Source organism: Camellia sinensis, chromosome 3, assembly GCF_055761805.1.
Source record: "Camellia sinensis isolate YWXY chromosome 3, ASM5576180v1, whole genome shotgun sequence".
NCBI classification, from domain to species: domain Eukaryota; kingdom Viridiplantae; phylum Streptophyta; class Magnoliopsida; order Ericales; family Theaceae; genus Camellia; species Camellia sinensis.
Window position 1 is genome coordinate 179699846 of NC_138963.1, and position 13005 is coordinate 179712850.

Here is a 13005-nt window from a genome sequence, read left to right on the forward strand (position 1 = left end):
ATAGTTTCTTGTTTGATATTTTCTTTAGTAACAATTGAGTTCTTTTCCTAGCCAATGACATCTATAGAAAAACTGTGCTGAACCCATCAGCAAATCAGTTTGGCATATTCTTTATATGTTTCACCCTGATAAGTTGCATACTCTTCATCATGACCACATGATTAAGCATACGTAAAACTTTTCACCAGGGGTTACAGTTTTAGGATCAGCAGTCATTTAGAAATTTTACCATCCAGTAATGGTCCTCTTGCTTTAATACACCTATGGGCAAAATTATAGGGCCGAAGGTGAATGCTTAGACTGCTTAGGCTGTAACTTGACTTCACAACACCATAAAAACTAAAAAGCAATGGGATACATAGTCAGGTTAAAGAATAACAATGATCCAAATCTGTATTTCTTGGTGATTTGGGACAGCAACACCAAAAGCTCAAAAATGCAATACCATTAAAACTTGAATAATAAAAGTTTTCACACTACTATAGGATAGCTAGGTTAGATTCTAGTTAAAGAGGAAGAAGAAGAAATAGAAAAAGAGAAGACAGCTTGTAGAGATGCATAAGATATTAACTTAATTATAGTACCTACAGTTGAACACGATGTAAAAAACAAAGTGGGAAAGACAGCTAGAGAACACAACTTTTTTTTTTTTTTGATAAATTAGAGAACACAACTATTTGCTCATCTACGCCGTCTAGATCTCCATATAATGGCAACAAAATATCTTCTAATGCATAAAAAAATTATAAAAGGCTGAATAAATCAACTAATAGACTTCTGGATTTGGAAGTAATGCACTTCAACAGGCATCAGCAGGTCACAAGTGGAAAGTTTCCCCCAAAACAGCAACTTTTTCCTTTGCAAATAAACAAGCAGTTAAACTAGATAAAAACAAGAATTTACTTTTCATGTGTTTTGTTTTTGTTATTTCACTAGACTTGCATGAAAGATATAGTTTTGAGGAGCAATTATCTTTGGCTTCCACCTCCTCCTTGGAAAGCTATTGCAAGGATTCACTATTTATTGAAGTGAAAATTTAGATTAATTTGTTACCAAAGCAGTTAGTTTAGCTAGGGACACTTGGGGTGGGTAGCTATGAACCAAGATTTTGGATACTCCACCTTCAGACTGGATGATGAATAAGTTGTACTTTATATGAAAAATATGGGTCCTGTTTAATTTGCATATTAAAGCTTTCCTTAATATTTGGGAACAAAACTAGTTAATCAACTTCATTATTTCAAAAAAACATATTTCTTTGTCAATTAATACTGCTGAACAAATTATACACAAAAAATGCTGAGGAATTTGTACCTGGGTCACAATTGTCCACTGCAAGATCTTTTCTCTCTCTTACTTTTCCAAAAAGCCCTTTTCAGAGCTTCTCAGCCAGACAGAACAGATCAGTTGTGGCCTTGATCAGCAAGACAGAGCAGATCATCAATACACGGCCATACCAGCTTCATCTGGGTCTCAGCCAGAAGCAGTACTAACAGATTCTACCCATACTGGCAGCCTAGCAGCAAGCTCACCTTAGCAAAACTGGCAGCCCAACCCAGAAACTTGCAGCCAGATTTTACCCAGCAGTCCACCAGCCCTTCACCATCAGACCAACAGATTCAATCACCCACAGGACTTGACTAACAGCCTAACAGCAAGCTCACCTTACCATAGTAGCATCCCAATCCCAGAACTTGCAGCCAGATTCTGCCCAGCAGACCACCAGCCATCCACCATCAGACTAGCAGATTAGCCTAAGCATAACTGGAAGCAGCATAACAGACATCAAAGCACCAATTGCACCCACAATCTTAACACAACCATACCAGCAGAACCCCAGCAGATTGGATCAGATCACACACAGGACTGGACTTGCAGCCTAACAGCAAGCTCACCTTATCATACCAGCATCCCAGCCCAGAACTTGCAGCCAGATTCTACCTTCGCATTGTAACAGATCATCTACCCAGCAGATCACCAGCCATCCACCATCAGACCAACAGATTCAAACACACAAAACACCCCACAGGCAGAACCACAGCAGATTGGATCAGATGACACACAGGACTTGACTTGTAGCCTACCAGCAAGCTCACCTTAGCAAACCACCAGCCCAGCCCAGTGGTTGCAGCCAGATTCTATCTTACACAGCCCACTTGCAGCCAGTACTTGACACAGATCACCATTGCAGTAGCACAACCAGACCAGCAGTAGCTAAACCAGACCAGCAGTAGCACAACATTGCAGTCTAACAGCAGAGCACAGATAGTAGCAGATTCAGCCTCCATTCCTGATGCAGTACTGCATTTGTTGCATATTATACACAAGATCAGTAACAGAGAACACCACAGCCATTTCAGAAGACTTTATCCACATTGCTACTCTCACCTTCACAATATCACACAACTCGTCCGAATTCGGTTGGATGCCCTGGAACACACTCTCATTTCTGTGTGTCCAGATGGACCAGAGAATGGGTAGAGGAATAACTGTCCAAATTTTCTTTTCCAACGTTTTCATTCTACACCCAGACCACCACTGTAGCACTCCATTGACGGAACCAGGAATAACCCACTGAAGACCCCACCATTTTACAATGATAGACCAAGGCCTCCAAACAAAAGGGCAAGAAAGAAGAATATGTTCCACTGTTTTAACCTCACTTTGACAAAACACACATACAATATTCGCATTCCCGTCAAGGATCCCGGGTCAATTGTCACAAGAACAATTCAAACTCGAAACATTCATAAACTTTATTAACCAATCATCAAATTTTCAATTTCAATAGAAGAAAGTCATTGGTTCTTATTCTCATGGTATCAATGAATTCTAAGTAGTCATTACTCTTGGACTATGATAGAGTAATCTTAATTATTGATATGACCACGGTAATGTTCTTAAGCATTCTTAGAACTTGGAAAACTTTGTTCTCCCACTTCAAAATAGATAGGTCATGGCAAACGGTAAATGGAAGTGTTGTACGATGGAGGATTGCATGTTCAGGTGGTCTACAGCGGAGGTCTTCGTACAAATGAAGGTCAACTTGACCCATCCCGCATTTTCCGTCACCAAAGTATAACATGTGTTACAATTTGGACCAAACTGAAAAGAATATAATAGTTTGGTCATTTCAAAAACAAATGTAGGTCAACTTTACCCATGCCGCATTTTCCGTCACAAAAGTATAACATCTCTTACAATTTGGACCAAAGTGAAAAGAATATAATAGCTTGAAGTCCAAAGTGAGAAAGTATTCATAGGTAAGCAAGGTGACGGTGTAATTTACCATTTTACAAAATGTAAACCATGCCTTAATCTGTGAAGAAATTGTTGATGTAATTAATATCATAATAATTAATATTTATTATTACAAAATATGCTAACATAATTTAATATGAAGATTTAATAATTTCAATAAAGGTAAAAAAAAAAATATCATTTCGCCTCTCATACTATCGCTGAAAATTAAGTTAACCTGTATTATTTTAGTAAAATTAATTGTACACTTAGTTTATTTAATTTTGGATTAATTTTACCCCCGCTGTTAGGTTATGTTTGTAATCCAATGAAAGTTACTGACATGGAAATAACATTTGAAATTTCATTTTACTGTCCAAACTATCTATAAAATATCAATTAGACCTCCAAACTTCATTTTATTCAGAGAACTAATTGATATTTTGGGTGCCACATGAGCAACTTTTATTTTACGGGTATTTTTTTTAAGGTCCCTGATATTATGATTTTATAGTATAAAGAACATCAAATATTTGCATGATGTCTAAGGTCCCTCAACAACAATCCAGAGAAAATTGGTCCAGAGAAAATTCAAGTCAGAGAAAATTCAAGTCAGAGAAAATTGGTCCAGAGAAATTTTGAATTTCTCTGACCTCCTTAGCCTTTCATGGACACTGCCAGAGAAATTTCCTTAGCCTTTCATGGACTCCAGAGAAAATTCAAATTTATCTGCCGTGGGTTTGATCCTCTACTAGCAGCATCCTGGTTATATGATTATGAATTACAAATTCTTCAATTCTGCCAAAAGATTTCGTTAATGTTAATTCTGCCAAAAGTCTATATCTGCAATTGTTTGGTCTTTGGACTTTTATACATAAAGACTTTTGGTTGGTGACTTTTGGTGAAGTTACTGGATAGAGCCACACAAATTTCTCTACATAGCTTCATATCTGTTTTTTTTTTTTTTTTTTTTTTTTTTTTGTCTTTTGATCAATTTTGTCTGGTTTGATCAAAACCACAAATTTTCTCTATACAATTTTCTCTAGATAGAGCCACATAAGACCACACAAATTTTCTCTACACAATTTTCTTTGGATAGAGCCACACAAAGTCACACAAATTTTCTCTAACACAATTTTCTCTGAATAGAGTCACACAAAGCCACACAAATTTTCTCTAGCATAATCTTCTTTGATAAAACCACACAAAACTACACAAATTTTCTCTACACAATTTGCTGCCAATGTGAGTCACTAAAATCAGCATCTCCCTCAAACATTAAGGTCAAATCCACTTTTATAGTGAAGTAGAGAGACTAACCTACTATTTGTAGTTCTATTTAATAAGCCAACTATACTCTTAAGTTGATTCTTGTCTGCTTGAGGGTTATCCCCCGATGATTGATCTATTATCTTTAAGCAGAGAAAATCTCTCTATTGCCAATAACTGCTTCGGTAAGGTATTCTCTGTTATTTTGTAAACAATGTAAAATTAAAGACGTCATTATAGAATGTATATTTTCTACCAAGAGGAAGATCGGGGTTGACTTTCTAAGCATTTTAGTATATTTGGTAATCTCCATGTTAGCTAATTTTGGTTGGATCAATTTGTAAGTTATATACCCAGTATAGCACTGCAAGCACATAGATTGGGGTCAAAGGTATCTCTATTGGTGTGCTAGCTGCTTTCTATATACTTCTGTGGATTTGTATAAGAGATAGAGAATTGAGCAAGAAGAAGAAGAGGAGGTTGTATGGACTAAGACTAAAAATTGAAGACAACAAAGTTGTATGGGCTTACCAGGCAGTGATGAGCTTGCAATTATCAAAGATCTATACCAACTATACATAAGTTTCATAGCTCACACTGGATTCAGATTCATTCTCTAGTTTCCTCAGACTGGATTTTCTCTGGATTTCTTTGGTACTCAGAGAAATTTCAATTCTCTCTGGTTTGAACCCAGAATTTCTCTGGGAAATTGACAGAGAAATTCTCTGAAGGATTTCTCCGGAAAATTTCTCTGGGCAAAGAATTTCTCTGGGAAATTCCCAGAATTTGTCTGGGTTGGACTGAATTTTCTAGCAGCATCCTGGTTATATGATTATGAATTACAAATTCTTCAATTCTGCCAAAAGATTTCGTTAATGTTACTGGATGTGTGGAACCTAAGGAAAATTTCTTTAATGTTAAACATGCCAAAAGATCCATGCTTGAAACCAGAGAAATTCTCTGGATCAACCCAGAGAGTTGAACCCAGAGATGTTGCCTTCCATAATATATACCTTTGACTCTAACAACCAAACAATGCAGAAAGCTGAGAATTTAATTACCAGAGCTAGAGCTAGATGAAACGAGAGTGAGCCAAGCAAGAAGAAAACGAAGCAGCATTAGAGTGCGCATCTTCTCTCTTCTTCACATCTTTCGGGGTTCAAGATTGTGCTGCTGGTTGTTGGTGTAAAAAAAAAAAAAAAAAAAGAGATACACACACAGCAACACACAAGCTCCCTCACTCTCTCGGTGATGGTCTCGTCCTCCGCCGACTTCTTCTTGCAGATCATGCAAATGCCGTCTTCGTCGCAGGGGTGGTTGCTAGAGTGCGCCATTGAAGAAGGAAAGGCAGGCCGGGTTCCGATGATCATCTCAGCTCTCCATGATCGATCTGTATTTCAGAAACAGAGTGATGATGATTGCGTTTCCAATCACGAACAGTGAACTCTGTGTGTGTGCGTATTTGATCGTGGTGATGAGTGAGAGTAGAGAAAATGAAGGGGGCTGAATTTCTCTGTGATAGATGGGAGGGACCTTAGACATCAAAAAATAATATCGTGGATCTCTTCCATTACGAAAAGTGGGCGAGGGACCGTAGACCAATTTTCCCTTTATTTTATTATAGACTGTAATTGATGGTGGAGTAATATTTTATTTGAGTTATAGTTTGAGAGAAAAATGATATTTTGTAAAAGTGAAATTTCAATAAAAAAAGAAATTGTAAAAAAAATAGTCCGTGGAAAATAGAAAATAAAAAAATATTAATAAATTTGCATAATTATTTGACCTCACCAAATTTAAAAAGGTTGATTACCTCAACCCCCCATAATTTGGATCTGAGGGTACTGTTTGGGCCCGTGAGGCCCATCACGGTTTCTAAATTTGAATCCAAACCATTAATTTTGTGTATTTCATTAACACAAAAACATAGAGCAATCCGTGGTGGTCACTAAAAAAATGTATAAACTTGGTGTATTTAAAATTAAATCATCACTTTTTGTAATGACATTTGCGATAATTTGAAAAGATTATGATCATTTTAGGGACCTAATTTTTTTTAAAAAATTAAAATACACCTAAATTATTTATTTCTGATTATCAAAACGGGATGAATTGGGCCTCAAAAAGTCCAAACAATACGGTCCAGTCCAGATTGTGGACTGTAGGCACTCCACCTCCATTAAAATAGTTATATTTTGTTTCCAAAAAAATAATAGAAGACTTCTTAAAAGTCCACACAGTCTGTGCGTGTTTCCAAAAAAAACAAATTGAAACTTCCTACAAAATCAAAACATGCTTAATTTGGCCACCCAAAAGCTCCCACAGAAACATATGTTTTGGGGTTTTGGCATATCATTCTTCTCTCTCACGTTGCTGGTCTCAATTTCCCTCAACCCGCCAGTCTGATATTGTCTGTATCAGCCACTGTTTGATCCCACAATAGAGTTGTTGCTGCTGCCACCACAACTATTAGCCAACACCTTCATGCTGTGGAGACCTACGGTATGTTCTTTTTTTTTATTGTTGATATTGTTTAAGTCCAGGGTTTGCTGTGTTTTTTGGAGACTTAGTTGTTTTTGATGAGTTATATATGATGAAATACTCATGTTTTTGTTCATATTGCATATACAATACCCATTCGAATAAGAAAATTCTGAACTTCAAAATCTTCTACTATCCCTTTCTTACTTTTCTCCATAATAGGTAGGTTAGAGTTTTAAATTTCTTTGTCATTGAAAAGTGAAAGGAATTTCAGATTGTGCAGTAAAAAAACAGGGGAAAACAGAGGAATCAAACTAAGCCTAATTTCTGCTAGGATATTCATTGATTATAGTGTTACCCCATATTGTCAAATCTATCATAGTATAACTACAAACTCTCAACTCAAGAAATAGTGAAACCACAAAAACCAAAAAAAAAGTACAAAGGGAGAGACTAGTTTATAGCACAACAAAACCAGAAATTGAGACCTCATTGTCACTGGAATAGTTATTTTTAAAATTTTATTTATGATAGTCATTAATTTGTACAATCCTTGGAAGAGAATGATTTGGAGTTAAAAAATGAGCGCAACAGAGGACCTAAATAAGCTAAATATACCCATCCGAGACTCAAAACAACTCAGCCGTAGCAGTCCCCTAAGGTACCCACAACAATCCCCTAAGCTACATATAATTGGTATCAACTAGCAGCAGCAAAATGGCCCAAAACAGAGAAGCAACAGCAGCATCTAGCCACAGCAACTTGAACCAGCAGCAACACCACCTGTACTTTAAACATTATTTGACCTGATTTGCTGCAAGTTGCAGATCCTGGACTGAATAAGAACACCCCTTAAAATGAGCATTGATCCAAAATGCCACTCTCACCATAATCAACTCACCGAAGTCAGCAAGGCAAAAAGGGTATCCACTGCGTCCCTCGTTGGTCGCCATGTGATGATGTAAATAGTCCAATCTTTAACAAATTTTTTTTTTTTTGTTATTTTTTCTGGGTGTCCAATTGTACCATGATGAATTTGTTATACCTAACAAACAAATAAAGTGATTCTAACTTCCAGAAATTTATAAAATGGGACCTATTTAAGCTTCCAAACGATTTGTAAAATGGGACTTTACAGATTAACAAAGAAGTCATGGGAACAAGTTAATGCCATGGGATTTTCACTAATTTTCCCTTAAAAAATGGAGAGGGATGGGAAAGATCACTTTGAAGATGCATTCCAAAATGTTGTACTTGGAGAATGGAATTTAAAATCCTATTCTTTTCTCTCTCTTTCCTCCTCATCCTTCTCTTTCCCTTTTTGAGATGAAATAGAAAATAGAATATAGAATTTTGGCATTTGGTGCCACAGAACATGACGTGCAACATTTTAACTCTCAGTGTGCTTGTGCTTGGATTTACTGTTATTAAGTCATCAGTCTGCTACATTTTAAGGACTAGATGTTCTTCAATACATGAAATTAGAGAAAACATGAGACGGTAGTAACAGTCCCCATCAAGTCATCAGCTACAACTAGTGTGTGCTTGTATTATTGCGTCAACTAAATACAACTAATCAGTACATTGCTTTTCTTGTATTCATAGTATATATCTCTCAAAAAAGGAAGGGGTTGTGTTTATTATTATTTGTCTTTTGGTGTGTATACTTTTCTTGCATTTACTAACTTGATTTTGTCTCATATGATTATTTCACCTTTGCTTATGTAGATAATATATAACAATACACAATGAGCGAAGGAAGCAACAAACCTTGCATACACAAACGATTTACACCAGCTTTCTTCTTCTACAAGTATTATTTCTTCACACTATTCAATGTATGATTTTAAATACATGTTTTATGTTCGGTTTAAATATTAGCCCTTATTATACATTTGGTTGAACCTGTAGCAAAGATGAAAACAAAAGCATGCAAGAAGCACAAATAACAGTTACCGACACGGTTTGCACATTGCCTACCTACCACATACTGTTTACATATTTTATATTATCTTTGTCTTTTATGTTCTACTTGCATCACTTATATTTACTTTTGAGGCAATGTATATGAAGAAGGACATAGGACATGAATGGAGAACCCGGCAGAAGCAAGACAAGGAGTACAAAGAGATGGACATGTGGACTGTTGATAAGCAAGCCAAGTGCGAAGGTCCCCTTCCCACAAAACCAAGAAAGGTGAAATACAAAGAGAACAACAATTTATTGTTTTATTATGACATATTTCACACATTGTAATAACATGTTTGTATTTTCATATTTCTCACAGAAATTGATTCACACACTATTATGAAGTTATTTAAAGTGTCTTTCTTAAATTATTCTAATACCCACTATATTCTTTGTCAGTGGCATTTCCAAACACGAATTGCCTTGAGATCAATTGTTAAAATAATAAGAAGATTGAGCATGGAACAACGTGAAGCAGTTACTAGTAGTGGGTTAGGAGGGCTCTTGAATCTCAGATGTACCAAGCTTGATCATGACCTCTGCGAATGGTTGGTTCAGAAATTTGATCCGAAAACTTGTTCGTTGAATGTTCATGGGCGCCGACTCCTCCTTACTGAACTAGACGTTCACAAGTTATTGGGCATTCCTGCCGAAGGCAAAACAATAGAACTAAAAAATTCCTCACAAGCATTTCCCAAGCTATTTAAAGAACTTGGAGTTGTCCAAGGACCTATCAAACTGAATGCTTTGAGAGAGTATTTGACCAAAACAGAGGGAGCTGGAGAGGAATTTATGAGGATATTTGCCCTATACATGTTAGGTGCCTTCTTATGCCCAACCACAAAGGATGTTGTTAAACAATCATTCATTCACCTCATTCAGAATGTGGATGGCATGAAGGATTATAATTGGTCAAAGTTCACTCTTCAATTCTTTGTTCGTGGTTTATGCAAGTACAATTCGAAAAGTCACTCACAACCAAATGGATGCTTATTTCTTATAATGGTATGCTCCTAACCAATTACAAATTGTTTTGTTAGAAATACTTGACTTCAATGCCTTTTTCATTACATAGTACATGTTAAATTAATACATTTTTTTGATGCAGTTGTTTTACTTTGATCGTGTTGCTCCTAGTGGTTGTGATGCTGGTCGTGCTCGTTCGATCCCCTCCTTGGCTTATTGGGGTGATGCAGAAATAAAGGCGACACTGAAACTATTCCAAAAATCAGGAGGTTACCAGAATGAGGAGGTCATCCTTAGCGTAGCCCTTCTTTTATGTTTGGTTTTTGTTTGTTATTTTTCATGTTGAAATGGAAAACTAAATTGTTTACGATGTGTCTATAAATAGGTTGATGTTAATTTTGTTGTTGACGAGCCAATGCAACCATTTGTACAAAGTGAGGAAATGAAAAATATGAATGATATTCGGATTTCAAAAATTGAGACGACTGTTTGTGACATGAAAAGTGTTTTGGAAGAACTAGTTGTTATTGTTAAAAGTGGAATAACTAATTCTTCCATTCCAAAGGTCATGGAAAAATGTGAGCCACTGCAAATGTCAAAACAACAGGAAGCGGGGCACAGCCATTGTAAATGTGAACCTGGCATAGTTGCACCTGGAGTTGTGGTAGAATCTACAGTTGTACCTATAGTGGAACATGTCAGCCCTATACTCGTGCCAAAACCTAATGTTGTGGTTGAATCTACGGTTGTACCTACAGTTGAACATGAGAACAATACACTCCCGCCAAAACCTAATGTTGTGGTAGCATTAGAGAACATGGAGGAAAATAGAATCCCGCTCACACCATCCAACTTGCAATTGGATGCCCATCTTCATGAGCAAACCAAACAAGCGAAGAACAAAATCAAGGTAAGATTGAACAACAATCGAAGAAAGAAAATCCCAAAACTCCAACTTATTGATGAATCTAGTTCATCCATTGGTCCATATGGCGGACCTTGCACTCAACATTCGGATGCGCGGGTGGACATACATTCACCTTTTACAGCCATTGCTGGTAAGAAAAGGAAAGCCACTCAGAAAGTACCAACCAAGACAAAGCTTCATTTAGATGAATCAGATTCATCTCTCGATACAAAGGAGGATAAGTTTGATCAAGTAAGTCATGTACATAATATATGTGTTATACAATGTTGCTATTCCTATAAATATATTTTAGGATTTTTCATTATTTATTATTTATTGTTCGTTGTAATTTGTTTTAGAGTTTGAACTTACTTGGAAAACTACTTGGCCTCAATTTTGAAGCATCTGCTACTGCCATTGAGGTTATTACTAATTTCATTATTGTTCTTGATCTCCAATCCCCTTATTTTATTGCACTGCAAGAAGTATGACAATTTATTGTTTATGTGTTCGGTTAAATTCACAAGTCATCGACTACACAAATTGTGAGGCCATGTCCTTTATCTGCTGAGGAGCAAATTGTTAAGGCTTATTGTTTCGATAAGGATTTGGAAAGCAGGTAATTTTATTGCGTTTGTATGTTCCTCTCTATCACCAATAAGTGAAACTCTTCAATTGTACATGATGCAGTGAGGATATTGTGGTCATGGAGTTGTTTTACACGCCGGTTGAATTTGCCACCCGATTCGATTTGTGCTCATTACAACCAAAAACATGGATTTGTGGTTCCGTAAGTGTTCATTTCATGCATCAATATTGCTATGTGAAGTCATTTTTAAGGATATAGGTTTCAAATTATTATTTGATGCATGTATTTCAGATTATTAATTTAGTTGTAGCACAATTGACAAACGCACAAAGGAGGCTCTTCCCCGATAAGTGTCATAGGACGTGGTACTTTCCCACATATGTATCGGTGAGTAGTCTAGTGTGTCATGTTTATGTTTGGTTATTCATGTATACTTATTGATGTATACTTGTGCATTATCAATTGTAGCAACATATTATCAATGGGGCGGACCATGCAAAGCTATGTGACGAATTTTTTGGGGAGTCTCGATACACTGGGAAGCTTCATGCCTGTCAAGAAGTAATGTGTCAAGCATTCTTCCATTTTACAGGATTATTTTAAATATCCCCTCCATTTTACTAATATTTTTATTATTTATTAAGTTTTTTAGGGTATCAACGTCGTCACTATTTTTTTTTTATAAATTTTCTAAACTGGTTGGGCAACGTTGCATGACCCTTTTTTTATTATTGTCACTCAGATATATATTCCGGTGAACGACCATGAAGAACATTGGTTTTGTGTCAACATAGATATGGCACATCGCATGGCTTATATATTTGACTCGAGTCCCAGCCTCACAAATGACAAACGTCGTGAATTAATGGCAAGGAAATTGGTAAGTCGTTTATTTTATTTTATTTTTTTAAAGAAAAAAAACAATCAGCTGCATCTATCTTACAACATTCATGCATAGGTTCAAACAATGCATTTGTTATTGCAACAATATTTTGGAGACCTTTATGTTGCAAATGTGAAGGAGTTCGAATTAGAGAGGTTGAAAGACGCTTGTCTCCAACATAAAACCGATAGGTATTCTAAAATTTTTTCATTCGCTATTCATTTTTGGCTTTCTTATTAACATTACACACAAGTTTGACATTCATATGTATGTTGTCATGAAGCTACGACTGTGGTATGTTTGTCATGAAGTACATGCAAGGTGTTGTTATGCCGACCGGCGTACACAAGGTGACTGTTCAATGTTAACCACATAATTACACTATTGCAATTACAATGTCATATGATGGTATTGTTGATGGAAATTTTTTTGTTTTGTTTCCTTAGTTTGATAAACTGGAAAGGTTTAGGCTACTAGTTGACCTAGTGAACGATTCGTCCAACCGTATTTACATTGAGGTTATGAATAGGCTTGAACAATACAAAGAGAGGTGCGTCCCCAAACCATGAACAACTTATGCCCTTCATAAACTCAGCTGATTACTTACTGAATGCAATTTCTTTTGTAACAGGTACTCTAGGCTCCGGAAGGTTACAACGAAAAAAAAAGTTTGATTGTAAACATGGCTGTTTGAAAAAGATT

General features: G+C 36.3%; 1 protein-coding gene and 1 long non-coding RNA gene across 2 annotated transcripts; both read left to right on the forward strand.

The window, feature by feature from the left end:
- The first annotated feature begins 8952 nt into the window (after positions 1-8952).
- LOC145821204 (serine/threonine-protein phosphatase 7 long form homolog) lies at positions 8953-10427 on the forward strand. Its single transcript, XM_082917741.1, has 3 exons — positions 8953-9186; positions 9358-9963; positions 10067-10427. The coding sequence occupies exons 1-3, from the start codon at positions 9052-9054 to the stop codon at positions 10268-10270; spliced, it is 945 nt and encodes a 314-aa protein (XP_082773867.1). The 5' UTR covers positions 8953-9051; the 3' UTR covers positions 10271-10427.
- A 1517-nt stretch (positions 10428-11944) lies between these two features.
- On the forward strand, positions 11945-12855 carry LOC145821205 (uncharacterized). The gene is made up of 3 exons (XR_014363235.1): positions 11945-12494; positions 12587-12653; positions 12750-12855. It is a non-coding gene; the product is annotated as an uncharacterized LOC145821205 (long non-coding RNA).
- The last annotated feature ends 150 nt before the right edge of the window (positions 12856-13005 follow it).